We start from the raw sequence: 19,825 nt of genomic DNA on the forward strand, positions 1-19,825 counted from the left end.
TTTTTGTAATCGAGCATTTCCTGGTTAGAGTGGAATTTTCGGAAAAACACAATTTGTTTCGTGGAGAGGTTATAAGTTAATCATTTCTTGCGGTATCGGGTTGAAATTTTGCTCGCCGTCTATTCACATCTATTTCAAGGTGTGTGTAAAATCTTGATATCGTATCTAAAAAGGCTGGTGTGTTATAAATTTTTAAAGTTAAAAAAAGTCAACAAGTTGAAATTGTCCTTTTCAGACTTATTTTAACCAAAAAGTCAGTCAGGGAAGATCGGATTGATTTGATGGTTGACATGAACTTGTTCTCTGAATTCTGGCGCAGTTTTTGATGCCCTCAAAAATGTTTTTACTCATTTGTCTTCAGATCTATTGGACTTCAAAGCCAAACAACAAATTTAGGCACATTTTTCGTTTTTCATATTTACTGATTTTTCTAAAATTTTGATAGGAATGTGCTAGTGACTTTTTGAAGGGTGCAAAATAACTGCAATTAGCACATTTATATATGAGTTATGAACAACAAAACACCCTAAAATGCTTCACTTTGAAGTTATTGGAGAAAATGTGATTTTTTATCTGCAAAGCCAAAAAATCACATTTTCTCCCATAACTTTAAAGGGAAGCATTTTAGGTTGTTTTGTTGTTCACAACTCATATATAAATGTACTAGTTGCGGTTATTTTGCGTCCTTCAAAAAGTCACTAGCACATTCCTATCAAAATTTTAGAAAAATCAGTAAATATGAAAAACGAAAAATGTGCCTAAATTTGTTGTTTGGCTTTGAAGTCCAATAGATCTGAAGACAAATGAGTAAAAACATTTTTGAGGGCATCAAAAACTGCGCCAGAATTCAGAGAACAAGTTCATGTCAACCATCAAATCAATCCGATCTTCCCTGACTGACTTTTTGGTTAAAATAAGTCTGAAAAGGACAATTTCAACTTGTTGACTTTTTTTAACTTAAAAAATTTATAACACACCAGCCTTTTTAGATACGATATCAAGATTTTACACACACCTTGAAATAGATGTGAATAGACGGCGAGCAAAATTTCAACCCGATACCGCAAGAAATGATTAACTTATAACCTCTCCACGAAACAAATTGTGTTTTTCCGAAAATTCCACTCTAACCAGGAAATGCTCGATTACAAAAATGGATATTCTCAAAATAATTTTTTTTGGTGTGGAAACGGTGCGCTAGAAGGTCACTAAACTGCCTATGAGGTCATTTGGTCTGGACGGCACAAACCACTGTTTTGGTGTATGCCCCCTTAACTATCTTTAAAGGAAGATTGAAATTAATATAGAATTTAGAGGTTCCTTACAATCGTCAATTAATTAATAACCATTAAACCTAAAGGGGTAAGTCATAGGGTCGCGCCAGAAATTTTCGAACTGTTCATGTTTTAGGGAACTTCAATTAGAATTGAAACTCTTTGGAATAAGAGAAATAGAGTATTTACGAGAAAGGAATCCGAATAGTATACTCGATAACTTAAAAGAGAAGGATTAAAAATGAACTGCCAGGTGATTCTTAACTTTCCTATATAGCTATATAAATGTAAAGGCACGTGACAAATAAATTACAAACATGAGGTATGAAGCTTATTAAATGATTGGATGTTTTGCAGTTGTGATGTGGCACGTGAAAGGACTAATTAAAAGTGCAGTGCAATCTAGGTGACAATGATTATGCTTGTGAGGTGAAAATATGCTGAAAGTAGATTATTAATGCGTGTTAGAAAATATTATAGTCACTAAAATACATGATTATTGATTATGACATGTGAACACGTAAGGAAAATGGCTACAAAAGATGATATGATATAGATAATAACTAAAATAACACGATCTACCCAGGCCCAAGCACAAATCATGCTGAAAACAAAGCTTTGGGTGAAATACCTGTAATTGTAGCTTCTGGTGTCGCACTAATGTCTTATTTAATTGTAAAAAAATAGCTGGGCAATAAACATGAACAGAAACGCTATAAGTATAATTAATTCATATATACTGTAGTAGTATATGCCCAATACCCATATATACTGTAGAATACAAATGTACCAAATATTAAGCCACAATAAGATGTGGTATGGATCTTAAAAATATTTAAAATAAAATGTTTTTCGTTTAAAATTATTGATATTTTAAATTCCATAAATTTTCCAATACGGTTTTATTAGGAAACTGAAAGCTACACATTTAATGTTTAAATCTAGAGCTCTAGTATGGCTATGATTATATAATGATAGATTGGATCATGCATGCATGCATATTGGCCATATCCGTCCATATTCATCCATATTCGTCTTTATTTGTTTTATAATTACGGTGTTCAAACATTTTCAACGTGACTTTTAGTAAATCATGTTTATTGCACATAGCAAAGTACCAAATAGAATTGTACTGATCGTCATGCTATATCCAGCATCTGACAAGTTGTGATTATCTTCATTATTGGTCTTCGTATCGTCATCCTCTGAAGGAGATTACCGTCATTCTAGAAAAACAACTAAATTCATAAACATCTTTCAGGCAACTTAATGGGGGGTGGGTGGGGGTGGTTGGTGCCAAATTGTCGTTTGAATTGTTTCCGCTGTTATAAACTTATTTATTCGATAGTATTAACCGACTGCATGCATGGTGCAATTGGTTACAAATGCGCCGTCTACACTTTACAGTCTACATTATCGAACCTTATTTGGACGGACATTAAATGAACGCTGGAGCCCCTAACGTTCATCTTAATGTCCGTTTAAATAAAGTCCGTTCATTTAAGGTCCGTCCAAGTTAAAGTCCGTTGATTTTTTTCAAACATTTTTGCACTTCCAACTTTTTGTCCAGAATATGACTACCTTACAAGACTTTTTTGTGGCGGACCAATTTGCGACGACCGAAATTTTGGCGGTCCGAAAATATGGCGAAATTGAACAAAAACCGTCAAATTTCGGACGTCACAGAAAATAAGGGTATTTTTCATCATTTTTTGTGACAGTAAGCAGTAAGGAAATTTCTGAAATTCGGTAAAATCATGTTCAAACTTAGTCTGTATTAAGACTGTAAGACTTTCATGTTAGCACATACATGTATTTTAATGCAAATTTAAACTGTATTGCTTAACATTCAATTCGTCATTGGTGTGGTGATAATTTGTCCCAAGATGCCAGAATTTATTTATTTATTTTACTTTTTAGAAACAAAATAAAGCAGTGAAGGCACAGTCATTGAAATAAGCTAAAAGATAATGCGACGGATTCTATTACGACGACCGAAATTTTGGCGGTCCGAAAATATGGCGAAATTTTCGGAAAACCGCCACATTTCGTACGTTATAAATATGTCTTGTAATGTATGAGGAAGGGTTCTCCTTGGTCTGCCGGAGGCACAGAAAAATTTACTAGTACTATATGATGTTTTCAAGGGTCACTTGGCGGAAAAAGTCAACAAAATTATTATTTAATGGCACTCAACAGCATACGTTATCGGACCTTATTTGGACGGACATTACTTGAACGCTGGAGGCCCTACCGTTCATCTTAATGTCCGTTCAAATAAAGTCCGTTCAATTAATGTCCGTCCAAGTTAAAGTCCGTTAAAATTTTTTAGAAAATTTTTCCATTTCGAACTTTTGTCCAGAATATGACAACTTTGAGAACTTTATTGTGCCGTAAGTTAACGATGGAAAGGTTCTCCTTGGTCTGCTGGAGGCACAGAAAATTCTACTAGTTTATGATGTTTTCAAGGGTCACTTGGCGGAAAAAAGTCAACGAAATTATGGCACTCAAGCAGCATAAGATTCGAAGTACCCTTTTAGGGATGGTTCGCTTTTATTTGAATATTGGATAAGTGTCAAAGTGTGTGCGGGTGGTGTTCACATACAATAGTTGCATTTCATTCACAGGAATTCCTTTCGAGAATCTGTGATGGGACCTCATAAACGTATAGTAATACCAATTATTGTACAAATACTAAACTTTGCTTGTTGACGTCAGTATTTCAGTCTAATATGTTTATTCGCACACATTATTGCATTTCTAAGATTAACATAAATTTCAGGATGAACCCCTTCGGTCCCTCCAATTTTTAGGAAACAACAACTTACTCCATGTGCAGGCACTTTGTGATGTTCCTGATCCAGCGGCTACCCCTTTGCCAGCTGGACATGCCGTGCAGGTAGAAGCTGCGTTTGCTGCTAAACTCCATTCATCTGCCGGACAGGGTTGACAGCCAGTTGACTGATCCAGAGACTGGCCCGCAACACAATCTTCTGCAAGTATAGTCGAGTTTAGTCAAGTATTTATAGTTGCAAGTTTCAGCCGCTGGCAAGCAGCTTAAGATTCGAAGTACCCTTTTAGGGATGGTTCGCTTTTTATATTTGAATATTGGATAAGTGTCAAAGTGTGTGCGGGTGGTGTTCACATACAATAGTTGCATTTCATTCACAGGAATTCCTTTCGAGCATCTGTGATGGGACCTCATAAACGTATAGTAATACCAATTATTGTACAAATACTAAACTTTGCTTGTTGACGTCAGTATTTCAGTCTATTAATGTTTATTCGCACACATTATTGCATTTCTATTTTCTAAGATTAACATAAATTTCAGGATGAACCCCTTCGGTCTCTCCAATTTTTAGGAAACAACAACTTACTCCATGTGCAGGCACTTTGTGATGTTCCTGATCCAGCGGCTACCCCTTTGCCAGCTGGACATGCCGTGCAGGTAGAAGCTGCGTTTGCTGCTAAACTCCATTCATCTGCCGGACAGGGTTGACAGCCAGTTGACTGATCCAGAGACTGGCCCGCAACACAATCTTCTGCAAGTATAGTCGAGTTTAGTCAAGTATTTATACTTTTATAGTTGCAAGTTTCAGCCGCTGGCAAGCAGCTTAAGATTCGAAGTACCCTTTTAGGGATGGTTCGCTTTTATTTGAATATTGGATAAGTGTCAAAGTGTGTGCGGGTGGTGTTCACATACAATAGTTGCATTTCATTCTGGAGGTCCTAGCGTTCACCTTAATGTCCGCTCAAACAAAGTCCGTTCAATTAATGTCCGTCCAAGTTAAAGTCCGTTGAATGTTTTTCAAAAATTTTTCCATTTCGAACTTTTTGTCCAGAATATGACAACTTTTAATTTCAGTCAATTTAATAGCATGATCACTATCTTGATCTAAATTTGTTTGCCCATAATTAAATCTACGAGGGAAAAACAAAGCAATCACTTTTTTATTCCTAAATATACATTTCCGAAAGACTTTGAGCTTTTGAGGTTATTTTTAACGAGAATAATTGGGTAAATGAATATACGACAATAATTGTTTTATCGAGAACATCATAGTGTCGTATGTTAACGACGAAAAGGTTCTCCTTGGTCTGCCGGAGGCACAGAAAACTTTTCTAGTATATGATGTTTTCAAGGGTCACTTGACGGAAAAAGTCAACGAAATTATAGAACTCAACAACATAGTTTATGAGCTAGTTCCCGCCAACAAGACTAACTTGTTTCACATTTCAACCTCTAAATATTACGGTAAATCGTGTTGCCAAGGACATTGTCCGACGTTGTTATAGTTCATATTACTCAGGGGAGGTAATGAAACAAATAAGTGCTGGGAAAGCTCCACGTGATGTTAAGGTTAACCTTAAGTTGTCTAATATAAAACTAATTCACGCTGAATGGGTGGTAAAAGTTTACACTGAAATGCAGGACCGAGGTAGTTTGATAAAAAAAATGTTTCCAAAAAGCGGGTATTACTGATGCTTTAACTTTAAGCATGGAATATTTAATGCCCGAAAACCCATTTGATGAAGATGATATGTGATATAAGACAATAATCATGTACACATATTTTAACATGTTTACTGATTAAAGACTGCTTTTCTTGCTTACTGTATGAAAAATGGATTTAAAAATCATTTGCTAAAATTTAAAAAACGTAAAAAAAGATGAAAAAATTCAGATTTTTGATGGTTTTGATTGCCTTCTAGCGTTCATATTAATGTCCGTTCACACTTATGTCCGTTCAAGTAATGTCCGTCCAAATAAGGTCCGATAAGGTAGTTCATGAGCTAGTCCCCGCCAACATGACAAACTTGTTCCAGCCTCTAGATATTACGGTAAATCGTGTTGACAATTGACATGGAAATTGTCCGACGTTGTTATATATGTAGTTCATATTACTCAGGGGAGGTAATGAAACAGTGATATGAAAGCTCCTTGTGATGTTAAGGTTAACCTCAAATTTCTAGGATAAAACCACTTCACACCGAATGGCTTGTAAAAGTTAACACTGAAAATTTAAATGCAGGACCGGGGTAGTTTGATAAAAAAAGGTTTCCATAAAGCTAAAAATCACTGATGCTTTAAGCATGGACTATTTCATGCACGAAACCCCATTTAATGAAGATGATATGTGATATAAGACATTGATCATGTACACATATTTTAACGTTTTTGCTGCTTAACGACTTTTTTTTCTTACTTACTGTATAAAAATGGATTTAAAATCATTTGCTGAAATAAAAAACTTTTAATAAAATGAAAAAAATGAGGATTTTTGATGGTTATGTTTTGAATGCCTTCTAGCGTTCATATTAATGTCCGTTCATGATTATGTCTGTTCATTTAATGTCCGTCCAAATAAGGTCCGATAAGGTATAGTAATTCATATCATATATACATGATATAGTTTAAGTTAGACTTACCATCTTTTGAGAAAGCCCTGTAACCGTCCAGTACTATATCCTTGGAATCTCTTGATTCAATATCTATGGATACTGTGCCTATTTTCCAATTATTTGTCCACCACCGTGCTGTACATTCTGACATCAAAAAGTTGTAAAGAATGACCCCATTGACATCTATTGTTAGCCTTAGTTCGTCGTTAAAGGAAACGGTCCAGATCTTTTCATTTTCACTCGGTACGGCTGCGGACAATTTTGCTGTGCCTGAAGCCAGGCAGCCGTTTGGATGTATGACCATCGCATCTTTAAATTGAATATAGAACATTCCGGTTTCTTGATCATCCTTGTTCAGAAAAAAAACATTTATGTGATCATCTTCGCCTAAAACGCTATCAGTTTTAAATTGTATTCCCGCACTATCTACATTTCCAGTTTGATTATAATAATCACTAGTTCCGTAATTGTTGGTGATTGTGTCTGCAGCTATCCAGTCTTCGTCATCCCAGCCGCTCACCTTGGGATCTGATGGGGAGTTGTTTTCATAAATAAATTGATAATTGGTCCATTTAAATTTAACTTATACGTAGTGTTTGAATTTATTTTAGTGATACAAAATTTAGTTAAATATAACCGTGAAGTTTAATTCTGTCAAAAACTATTAAAGTGGAAAAAAGTCACACTTTATACGGTACACCCTGTAGGGAAAACAAGAAATGGGAAGACGGGAAGACGGGAAGACAAGAAATGGGAAGACGGTAAGACGGGAAGACGGGAAGACGGGAAGACGGGAAGACGGGAAGACGGGAAGACGGGAAGACGGGAAGACGGGAAGACGGGAAGACGGGAAGACGGGAAGACGGGAAGACGGGAAGACGGGAAGACGGGAAGACGGGAAGACGGGAAGACGGGAAGACGGGAAGACGGGAAGACGGGAAGACGGGAAGACGGGAAGACGGGAAGACGGGAAGACGGGAAGACGGGAAGACGGGAAGACGGGAAGACGGGAAGACGGGAAGACGGGAAGACGGGAAGACGGGAAGACGGGAAGACGGAAGACGGGAAGACGGGAAGACGGGAAGACGGGAAGACGGGAAGACGGGAAGACGGGAAGACGGGAAGACGGGAAGACGGGAAGACGGGAAGACGGGAAGACGGGAAGACGGGAAGACGGGAAGACGGGAAGACGGGAAGACGGGAAGACGGGAAGACGGGAAGACGGGAAGACGGGAAGACGGGAAGACGGGAAGACGGGAAGACGGGAAGACGGGAAGACGGGAAGACGGGAAGACGGGAAGACGGGAAAACGGGAAGACGGGAAGACGGGAAGACGGGAAGACGGGAAGACGGGAAGACGGGAAGACGTGAAGACGGGAAGACGGGAAGACGGGAAGACGGGAAGACGGGAAGACGGGAAGACGGGAAGACGAGACCCTGAACAGTGAAATTTTGGAGCACTGCTCCTTAGAACTACATTTTTGAATTTATAAGAAACAGAAATATGAACTTTAATTGATTTTATTTAAGATAGGCCCATAAGCTGACTAAATAAATAAATTCGTTACCTGATTTTGCTTGGTCCAAGGATGCAAGAATTAGCATCACTGCCACTAAATGAATCATTTCCACTTTTTCTTAGAGGGGGTTTTCTTTTTTTGTTTGTCTCCTATCTAAAAGTAGAACAGTGAGCATACTTAAAGTAAGTAAAGATACAGTAACACAAATTGGATCATAATAAAAGGATGATGGCACTGCTGAAGAAAAATCAGGTCAAGATGACACTATAGCTTCAACATATTTGTCACTCAGCTGATAAGTGAGCCTGTTCCAGGTGCCTGGACATCCATGGATGCTCAATTACAGTCATTCTGGCCTCAATAATAAAGTTTCCCACAGGACAATTCATGTTTATTTACTGCACGGTAACAATCATATTTGAAAATTTTAAAAAGACAATACCTATTAGCGACATATAATAGAAATACATAAATGAAATAATGAAAGTGATGTAATTCACTATTTCACTATTTGTTCATTTCAAGATATATGTTGCGTATGATAAACCTTATTTGATACAGCATTATAAAAGGAGCAGTTAGTAAAAATAAAACAGCACTACAATAAAAATGGGCGACCTTTCCGTCCTCAGCGATCAAGTCAAAGACACGTCACCCCTCTGTCTCTAACTTGTTTGCAAGTTTTTTAGACTCAGTGACATCCACTGATCCAGTTAAATTGCCAACCTAGACATCTGAATAAAATTACAATTATATCTTTATATATCTTTCCGGGAACCGACACTGATAAACCCTTTGTTCAGGAAGCTAGGGATTTATTGATTCAATTTCACCCTCCATTTACTGCGCTCTGATCTGATCTACCCCTATACTCTTATACTTCTAGATTCCTCGCATTTTTTGATAACATCTACTCCTAGATTCCTCGCATTTTTTGATATCATTTACTTCTAGATTGGATGACAATAGACCATGCTGACCCACCAGAAGAATTACTTCTAGATTCTTCGCATTTTTTATTTACATGATAAATATTTGTCTCTACTAGTACTACTACTGGTAAAAAATCAAGTCTTTCAGAAGCTTAATATTAGGGTAACATACGTTCCATATAACAGGAACCTGATCAGGCATGATGACAAAACAGTAGAAAATAATATTAATTTATCTTGCCTTAATCCTTATTAATAATAAAATTGGGGTCTTAAAGAACTATTTTACAGTCAAATTTCTGTTTTCTAAAACCGTTCTTAAGGCAACCGGCAAAGGAAATGAATTGATTTGAAACTTCCATCAAATAATACAGAATTATGCAGCAATGAACTTAGGGATCGTTCACATATTACGTAATCAGCCGGGGCCCGAGGGGGAGGGGGGTTTCCAAATGATTACGCTAATGTAATTTTGGCACAATAACTACCTTATGATCGGACCTTATTTGGACGGACATTAAATGAACGGACATTAATATGAACGGACATTAATATGAACGCTAAAAGGCATTCAAAATCATCAAAAATCCGAATTTTTTTCATTTTTTGTAACGTTTTTTATTTCAGCAAATGATTTATAAATCCATTTTTTATACAGTAAGTAAGAAAAGCAGTCGTTAAGCAGTAAAAATATTAAAATATGTGTACATGATCAGTGCAAGTGTCTAATATCACATATCATCTTCATCAAATGGGTTTTCGTACATCAAATAGTCCATGCTTAAACATTTATAGCTTTATGGAAATCTTTTTTTTAATCAAACTACCCCGGTCCTGCATTTCAGTGTTAAAATTTGCAAGCCATTCGGCGTAAAGTGGTTTTTATCTTAGAAAACTTTAGGTTAACCTTAAGGGGGGGGGGGGGGGTTCACCCTGATTTTTTTGTGAAACTTGGTTTCGAGATAGCAGCTGACCAACAAACTAAGACCGGTGACCAAACTTTTGAGGGGGTCCCCGACCCCAACCGCCAAACGGTGCCCGCGGGGCAGCCACGCCCATATTTGGTTCAAATTAGGCCCAATTTAGCCAAATACCCTGAACATGCCAAAAACCCAGATTTTAGGTGCTCTACTTGTAGCTAGTGGTCCCCTGAACAAGTATATGAATTTTCATCAAGATTGGGCAAAAAATGACTGAGTTATGAGCCAAAAACCATATGACCATATTTGGGCATACGCACCAAATTTGATCGATTTTGGCCCATAAATTGGTCAAATATCAATATTTTTGAATGAAACCAACTTTATATGAAAGGTAAGCTTATACTACACATTCTCTATGATTATCAGCTCAGTATCTACCTAACTGTGGATTCTGTGTTCAAATAATCACAAAAAATGAACTAAATCGTCCATATCTCAGTTCGCGATATTTGCAAAACTGATTTCGCTCAAAACAATAGAACTCATTAGGGTTTCAATATTTTTACATGAAATTTTCAGAATCAACGTAGAATCTCATTTCAACCTTATCTTTTGTATTGAAATTTTGAGTTAGGCCTTTAAAAAAATTTGGCGGCCAAATTCCAAAATTTGCCAGGCATTTTTCAGAATTTGGCCGCCAAATTTTTTTAAAGGCCTAACTCAAAATTTCAATACAAGAGATAAGGTCGAAATGCGATTCTACGTTGATTCTGAAAATTTCATGTAAAAATATTGAAACCCTATTGAGTTCTATTGTTTTGAGCGAAATCAGTTTTGCAAATATCGCGAACTGAGATATGGACGATTTAGTTCATTTTTTGTGATTATTTGAACACAGAATCCACAGTTAGGTAGATACTGAGCTGATAATCATAGAGAATGTGTAGTATAAGCTTACCTTTCATATAAAGTTGGTTTCATTCAAAAATATTGATATTTGACCAATTTATGGGCCAAAATCGATCAAATTTGGTGCGTATGCCCAAATATGGTCATATGGTTTTTGGCTCATAACTCAGTCATTTTTTGCCCAATCTTGATGAAAATTCATATACTTGTTCAGGGGACCACTAGCTACAAGTAGAGCACCTAAAATCTGGGTTTTTGGCATGTTCAGGGTATTTGGCTAAATTGGGCCTAATTTGAACCAAATATGGGCGTGGCTGCCCCGCGGGCACCGTTTGGCGGTTGGGGTCGGGGACCCCCTCAAAAGTTTGGTCACCGATCCTAGTTTGTTGGTCAACTGCTATCTCGAAACCAAGTTTTACAAAAAAAAATTAACATCCCGTGGAGCTTTCCTAGCACTGTTCCATTACATATTACCTCCCCTGAGTAATATGAACTATAAAAACTAGGAACAAATCTTCAGAAAATGAGGCCTGAGTAAATGAAAATCGTAAATTCTAATTGGAGAATGCAAATTGCTGTTGTGTTACCAAATTTAAGTGAGTACTTGATTCTTTTCAGTCCCAATTTATTGCTGTCCAACAAATTTATTTAATGCCGAATGTCGTCTAAAACACCCATTTCTCAAAATTTATCTGGGGGGCTGCACCCCCTAACCCCAGCAAAGGCCAAGGGGCTCCGCCTCTGGACCCCACCATGGGGGCTGCACCACTAAACCCCTGCCGCAGCTGGGTTGGACGCGTCGGCTCGCTTCGCTCGCCGAGGCCCCCCAGGCCCAAGCAAATATCCTCGCTACGTGCCTGATATTCTGATAACAACGTCGGACAGTGTCCTTGGCAAAACTGGTGTAGTTAAGAAGATTATGGTGGACCATGAGTATCACTCATTTTTCTAGGGGGTGGGACATATTGACCCATGCCCCATCAGTATCAATGATATTTTTAGGGGTGGGACATACCTGTCCCATGCCCCATCAGTATCAAAATATTTTTTTCAGAGGGTGGGCCGCCCCATCAGTATCAAGAAGAAAACATTGGTGGGATTTCGTGTACCATGCCCCATGAGTATCAATAAAAATTTTATGGGGTGGGAAATACCTGTCCCATGCCCCATCAGTATCAAAATATTTTTTTCAGAGGGTGGGCCGCCCCATCAGTATCAAGAAGAAAACATTGGTGGGATTTCGTGTACCATGCCCCATGAGTATCAATAAAAATTTTATAGGGTGGGAAATACCTGTCCCATGCCCCATCAGTATCACTATCAAAATATTTTTTTCAGAGGGTGGGCCGCCCCCTCAGTATCAAGAAGAAAACATTGGTGGGATTTCGTGTACCATGCCCCATGAGTATCAATCAAATTTTTGTGGAGTGGGACATAGCTGTCCCATGCCCCATGAGTATCAAAAACATTTTCAGAGGGTGGGCCGCCCCATGAGTATCAAAATTTCTTTTCAACGGGTGGGCCGCCCCATGAGTATCAAAATTTCTTTTTAACGGTTGGGATATACCTGGCCCATGCCCCATCAGTATCAAAATTTCTTTTTAACGGGTGGGCCGCCCCATGAGTATCAAAATTTCTTTTTAACGGGTGGGACATACCTGACCCATGCCCCATCAGTATCAAAATTTCTTTTTAACGGGTGGGCCGCCCCATGAGTATCAAAATTTCTTTTTAACGGGTGGGCCGCCCCATGAGTATCAAAATTTCTTTTTAACGGGTGGGCCGCCCCATGAGTATCAAAATTTCTTTTTAAGGGGTGGGACATACCTGACCCATGCCTTGACCATTGTTAATGATCTGGCCCGGCGCGCGCTACTTCGTAGCACTTGCCATCGGGCCATTTCGAGAAGAAAGCGGCGCGCGCTACTTCGAAGAAATTTAGACGAGTAACATCCGTCAAACCCATGCCCCATCAGTATCAAAAACATTTTCAGAGGGTGGGCCGCCCCTTACCTGAGGACCCCAGGCTATATATTATGTTCATTAACATAAAGATATAAAGATTTGGCGGAATGACAGGCTGAGCGCGGCCCAGTAAGGCCGCCCCATGAGTATCAAAATTTCTTTTTAACGGGTGGGACATACCTGACCCATGCCCCATCAGTATCAAAAACATTTTCAGAGGGTGGGCCGCCCCATGAGTATCAAAATTTCTTTTTAACGGATGGGCCGCCCCATGCATGAGTATCAAAATTTCTTTTTAACGGGTGGGCCGCCCCATGAGTATCAAAATTTCTTTTTAAAATTAACGGGTGGGACATACCTGACCCATGCCCCATCAGTATCAAAATTTTTTTTAACGGGTGGGACATACCTGACCCATGCCCCATCAGTATCAAAAACATTTTCAGAGGGTGGGCCGCCCCATGAGTATCAAAATTTCTTTTTAACGGGTGGGACATACCTGACTCATGCCCCATCAGTATCAAAAACATTTTCAGAGGGTGGGCCGCCCAATGAGTATCAAAATTTCTTTTTAACGGGTGGGCCGCCCCATGAGTATCAAAATTTCTTTTTAACGGGTGGGACATACCTGACCCATGCCCCATCAGTATCAAAATTTCTTTTTAACGGGTGGGCCGCCCCATGAGTATCAAAATTTATTTTTAACGGGTGGGACATACCTGACCCATGCCCCATCAGTATCAAATTTTTTTTAACGGGTGGGACATACCTGACCCATGCCCCATCAGTATCAAAAACATTTTCAGAGGGTGGGCCGCCCCATTAGTATCAAAATTTCTTTTTAACGGGTGGGCCGCCCCATGAGTATCAAAATTTCTTTTTAACGGGTGGGACATACCTGACTCATGCCCCATCAGTATCAAAAACATTTTCAGAGGGTGGGCCGCCCAATGAGTTCACCTAACCATGTGCTTTCGCGCCACTTCTGGCGCGCTTGTTTCACAAGTCAAGAAAAGCACCTATCCACGAACCCCGATGGGAAGGTTCGTGCGCGTGTGCGCAGTGCTGACAACAGCGTCTATGTAGCGCAGGTAGTCTTGGCACTTCTCCCTCCAGTATGCAGTAACCACTTTTCAGGTTTCTATAGTGCATATTGACAGTGTATAGGGGTTAACTAGTTATAAACTACAGTACAGCTGTACTTACACCTACATTCACAAGCATGCAAGCTCACCTGGTATGGTCCAATGAGCGGGAAACATAGGACAAGGTCTGTTGACGTCATAGTCACGTGACCTCATAGGCTCATAATCACGTGACCTCAGACCCAATCAATGATCAATTAAAATTAGGTTCGGGCATGGTCAGCCCCCTGTCACCCGATCTTGAGGTGACGTACGACACCTCGTTTACGCAATCAATGTCTGAAAGGCTACACACGTCGCATATGAGGACAAAAGCGCGGGTAATTTTGGCACCACTGTAGAGTGGTGCCAAAATCGTTGGGTGGGTTCATGGCTAGATCGAGCCCTTTTTACCGCCGTGAGGCGGGCGCGCGCTACTGCAAGCGCAAGGGCTCTGGATAGAGCAACCCAATGAGTATCAAAATTTCTTTTTAACGGGTGGGCCGCCCCATGAGTATCAAATTTTTTTTAACGGGTGGGACATACCTGACCCATGCCCCATCAGTATCAAAATTTCTTTTTAACGGGTGGGCCGCCCCATGAGTATCAAAATTTCTTTTTAACGGGTGGGACATACCTGACCCATACCCCATCAGTATCAAAAACATTTTCAGAGGGTGTGCCGCCCCATGAATATCAAAAGTTCTTTTTAACTGGTGGGCCGCCCCATGAGTATCAAAATTTCTTTTTAACGGGTGGGACATACCTGACCCATGCCCCATCAGTATCAAAAACATTTTCAGAGGGTGGGCCGCCCCATGAGTATCAAAATTTCTTTTTAACGGGTGGGCCGCCCCATGAGTATCAAAGTTTCTTTTTAAGGGGTGGGACATACCTGACCCATGCCCCATCAGAGTTACCGGGGACCATAGGCGGCGCCGTCGACGAGTCCAACTCGGCGCGCGTCCTGGTAGGTTGTAAACCTACAACCCGCCGCGCACGGGTGCGCGGCTCCCCCTGTATCGTTGAAACTCTACTATAGTGAAGCGACAGTGGGGGTCACCACGTGATACAAATTTTTACTAGGACTAGGCTAGGATCATTTGAGCATTGTTAATGGGCAACATTTCGAGAAGAAAGCGGCGCGCGCTACTTCGAAGAAATTTAGACGATGGACGAGTAACATTCGTTAACAGTCAATAGGATCACCAACCTCATGCGCGGCACTCTTTTCGAGCTGCTTCTGCTTCTTTGTGTATAATGTATGTGTGACAGGAACCGTGCAAGGGACTCGTTGGGAATGGCAATACAAGCAAGGGGGGGGGGGGCCGGGGGTCTGAAAACTCTGAGATTTTTGCGGACGTCCTAAGTAGACGGGGCCTTATTTTGTATTCGTTAGATATTGTGCATTGTTCATCACGCTTTTGCTTAGTAGAATGTAGAAATAAAAGACGTTTATCACGTAAAAATAATAAACAAAAACTGGTAAAATTTCTTTGTGGGACAAGGAATGTAACCACAGAACCTGTTATAATTGAACATATCCGGTTTATAAGTCAAATTCATATATCAATTTAACAATTATCGATCAGAATATCACATTCTGATGTATAAGCATCAATACGTTTAAAACAACAGAAGTTTTATCGAACATATCGATACGTAATACGTATATTACGTATTTTATTAATAAAACTTAACAACAGTCATTTGTTCTACTAAACAATAAAAGTTTACTTGTTTTCCCAAAAGAAAATCACCTTTAAAACTTCGCTGGAGTAAGTAGTAGTTAGGTTAATTATTCGGTCAACAAAATCAAATGAGACTCTAAAACTCGACTAAATCAGGTTGTTCACTCAGCGAAGTTGCTGTCTGATATTGGATATATAACCATTATGTCGTCTAAATAACGACAGAAGCCTAGCTAATTCTTACAGTCCGTACGTAATTGAGCGGTATTATCATACAGTCAATAGTTGATCAAATATCTTTGCAGCTCATCTCTGAAGAATTACAATGGTCAGTCCTAAGAGTTTTACTCTTTAATGGCTAAATCAAGTTCGTTTGACTAGTAACTGTCTCAATCTCTAATCTAGATTTCTCAGTACCCTTTCTGACAATCTGACTCTATAGAATCTGTTTCTATTTTCACGATCACTCATGATTCAAGCCGCTCTTGTCTACCACAGCTTGATAGCGTCTGATCATCTATTTCAATGTCTACTGGATATTTACTGGAATCTGTTTCCATTTTCACAATCGCTGCTGGAATTGAACCCGCTTTTCTTAACTCTGCTTCAGTCTAAGTCTCATTTCTCAATCTCTGTACGAATCTGTGTCTCTCCTCTCAATTTGAACTGGAACCTGAATGCCTTATCTCGACTCTGCTGGAGTCTGACTCCCTGAGAACCTGTACTCACTCTCTACTGGAATCAGAGTCTCTCCTATCCATCCTATAATGTCGGTAATCTAATCTCTTATTGCAGGTTCTTTCTATCTTACTCTCCCTCTTATTGTAATCCTTCCTCACGTCCTGCTCGTCGTACGGAAATATTTTAGGAACTGTTTCACTGGAGAAACGTCGTCTGCCTGGTGAGCCGGGTGTACTGGGTGGCTGTTCCGGCACCCTTGAGTTTCGGTTAGAGTTGTTGTTGTAGTTAACTGGGAACGGGGGAATGGGTTAGTTGTGCTAAAAGAAATTAAATTTAAAAATTTTACATCATTTCATGCGGCTTCATTTTCCAAACCCGGCTATATTTCCCGAAAATGTGTTTTTTTTTTCAGCGATTAAACTTATAAAATGTTTTTCAGGTTATATTAATAAATGTTCAACAATTCAAGATTACAACATTCAATCAGGTTAAAATTGTTTGACCCGAAGAGTGTAGAAAATAGAAGGTATCCTGAAGCATGTATCAAGTACAACATCCCAAGTCCAAGTCAATTCTTCTGCTTTTCAGATGAGGTGCTTCACTGCTTTAAACTGCAATCTGCATGCATATAATGCAACCAAAAATATGAAATTAGCATGAGCCACGAACATGAAGCAGAGTTGGTGATCACACAAAACCACACACGACATATGACAGTTAGCAGAATAGTAGTCACACATTAAATCAAGAGAGCTTCAGAAGGCCCACAAAAAGGACCACAATAGACCTTTGTGGATGGCCCCCAACATGACGAGAGTAGTGAGAGGATCAGAAGTCTGACTGGTACCACGTGACACTAAGTTAGCATTGTTCCGGGGGGAGGGTGGTGTCCACTGGGGGGAGGGGATGCACTTCTCATACTCCCAGTCAGGAAGCTCCTCCAGAGCTGTGTTTACCTTTATCAAGTGTGCTTCCTGGGTATCTGCAAACAACGGTTGGGTTAATTTACAGGTCTGAATATAAATATCATTAGTTTACCTGGGTTTTAGTTAACAGGAGAATCTGGTTGTGGGGTTTTGGAGGTAGTTTCAGGGACCACCGCATCGTCCTCCGCAACTATTTCAACTGCTGATATTTCATCGTCCTCCGCAACTATTTCAACTGCTGATATTTCATCCTGTTCATTCACCACAGAACATGGTTCAGCAGTTTCTGCTATACTCCCTTCCACTGTCACATTAGTGGTATCAGTGGTGCACGCACTGTCAGCAGTGATAGCAGCAGTTTCAGGCTTAGCTGGCCTTGGTTTTTTCTTCTTTTTTGGCTGATTAACTTTCGGTTTGTTTTCATCTAAATAAGTGTTCAAGTTTATAAACGATCACGGATTCAAATCTATATCACCTGCAAGTTTTACACAGCTAATTTTAGTTTTCAATATTGGTAACACAAAATAAAGGTGGCGTAGAATTAGCTAATTACGAAAAGAGAGCTTCATGAGTTAATTAATCTAATTAGTCTTACCTGGAGGGGAGAGCATGACAGCAATTATCTGATGCACTGTATCGATCATAGTTTCTTTCATGGCTGACAGTTGGTTGCGCTCATTCCGTGTGAAATCTTCTAACACGTAGTCCATTACGTCTTCTTTATTATCTGGCCTACCTGCAAGAACAACTCTTATCAACTTCGTGTGGTGAACGGTCTGTTATTATAAATTCCAATTTACAGAGCGGAGTAAGGATGCGGAAAGAAGAGCATAAAGCTTAATCTTATTCGTTTAAAATAGGTAATTCATTATAAATTTCAGGAGTTAATCTGGTAAATCTCAGGTCATAGCTAATCTTCAAACTAATCGAGTTCAATCCTTAAATCGGTTATTTAAGATTGTAGATCACAAGCTAAATCCAGTTTAATGGTTTAAACTAACCTATGCCAATACGAAGACGTTTGATATCGTTGTATTTCATTCGCTCCTGAGAGTCAATAACGCCGTTGTGCCCGTTTGCGGAGCCTCCGTGTTTCACCTTGAACTTGCCGAGTGGTAGATCCAGTTCGTCGTGGAGTAGAACCACGTGAGTAGGGCTGATCTGGAGGACTGAGGCGGCTTTTACTACACTGTCAGGAGGATATTGTACGTTAAAACGCTGTTATTTGATATGTCTTATAGTTCGTTAAAAGTTGTTGATCTTTAATGTCTATTTCGTTTGACAGATTTGTTAAAAGGACTTCAAATTGAAATACAGGTCAATGATAGATGTCAGGGCGATAAAGTTTGACGAATGTTTTGTTTAATAAAAATGAGGATTATTCTGTCATAAAGCTTCCTGTAATTTACTGAACTTAAAGTTATGTATTTAAAATTCTAATGAAAGCTCACACTCATTGCAGAGGCCCAAGCCATTAGAGATTAAATACCTTTTTCCATTGAGGTTCATAAAATGCTTCGGCTTGAGTAGGAACACTTCCGCATCGTTATATTGAAAGGAAGCAAGGTGAGCTTTACAGCTCCGTTTGTATGAGAATTCTACAGAGTTCCGTTCTGCTATACCGCGCAACAAATACTGACCTGGGATATAAAAAGATGTTATTATATCATGAAACTGTCACCTGGTAAGAGAGGTAGACATTAATCTACTTAAAGTGCTGGAGGTGTTAATATACTTAATAAATTACTTAAAGATGACTTGTCTATTAGGGGTATTAAGTTAAGTTGCTATGGTGACATTTTAAATCTTATGGAATCGGCAGGTTATCGAGCTGTACGCAGAATATACTTCAATCTAAATGATTATAATGACTTATTATCACTAATAAAGAAAACACTCCCAACATGGTTGAATTTAAGTTACAAGAAAGGCAGAATTAAAGACACTTACCGACGCTATGTCTGGATCTTGGAGCAGGGTAGTTTCCCAATCCCACAATAAGGATCCTGTTATTAGGAGAGGGAGGCGGTTCACTCTTAACTAGAGTGTTACTTGTCTCGGAGGATGTGAGGGAGAAGAGCCGTCTTAGAGAACCCCTCAAATTAAGAGTACCCGCTCTTGATCGGATGCTCATGTGGTTTTAAACAGCTAACGATTTAGTAATGTTAGGGGGTTATAAAAACCTAGCAATGTAATAATGTTAGGGGTTCAGTAACTGTTGATATTGCTGCTCAAAACAATCAACAAGAGCTCAACTGTATTTGTACAGTTTATAAACGAAAACAGGGCATGCCAAAAAATGTGAGGTATGCAAATTGCAAATTAAACGATCCGGTGATGGGAAATTAAAATTTCTCACAGAAATCAGAATAGTGTCCAACAGTGTCTAAAAATATCTTGGAGAATGGAGATCCAATAAATAAATACAAATGAAGAACCCGACAGTACTAAAAATAAAGCTTAAGACCCGCCAT

At 39.3% G+C, this 19,825-nt stretch overlaps 3 protein-coding genes across 7 annotated transcripts in view; all 3 read right to left on the bottom strand.

The window, feature by feature from the left end:
- LOC134818695 (uncharacterized) overlaps positions 1-19,825 on the bottom strand; it is a 51,084-nt gene that overhangs the window by 18,166 nt on the left and 13,093 nt on the right. The window lies entirely within an intron of this gene.
- Positions 1,442-8,936, bottom strand: LOC134818684 (uncharacterized). The gene is made up of 5 exons (XM_063828327.1): positions 8,249-8,936; positions 6,708-7,208; positions 4,655-4,819; positions 4,103-4,267; positions 1,442-2,479 (listed from the first exon to the last, which is right to left on the bottom strand). Exons 1-5 carry the CDS (start codon positions 8,304-8,306, stop codon positions 2,358-2,360), a joined length of 1,011 nt encoding a protein of 336 aa, XP_063684397.1. The 5' UTR covers positions 8,307-8,936; the 3' UTR covers positions 1,442-2,357.
- Positions 15,513-19,586, bottom strand: LOC134818671 (peptidyl-tRNA hydrolase-like). Of its 2 annotated transcripts, none has more exons than XM_063828311.1 (6): positions 19,302-19,586; positions 18,841-18,991; positions 18,353-18,540; positions 17,947-18,087; positions 17,213-17,407; positions 15,513-16,714 (listed from the first exon to the last, which is right to left on the bottom strand). In XM_063828311.1, the coding sequence occupies exons 1-6, from the start codon at positions 19,483-19,485 to the stop codon at positions 16,470-16,472; spliced, it is 1,104 nt and encodes a 367-aa protein (XP_063684381.1). In that variant the 5' UTR covers positions 19,486-19,586; the 3' UTR covers positions 15,513-16,469. The 2 variants fall into 2 exon arrangements, with proteins under 2 accessions (XP_063684381.1, XP_063684388.1); XM_063828318.1 differs by lacking the exon at positions 17,213-17,407 and adding an exon at positions 17,464-17,775.

Source organism: Bolinopsis microptera, chromosome 1 (genome assembly GCF_026151205.1).
Source record: "Bolinopsis microptera isolate Bmic1 chromosome 1, MBARI_Bmic_1.0, whole genome shotgun sequence".
NCBI lineage: Eukaryota > Metazoa > Ctenophora > Tentaculata > Lobata > Bolinopsidae > Bolinopsis > Bolinopsis microptera.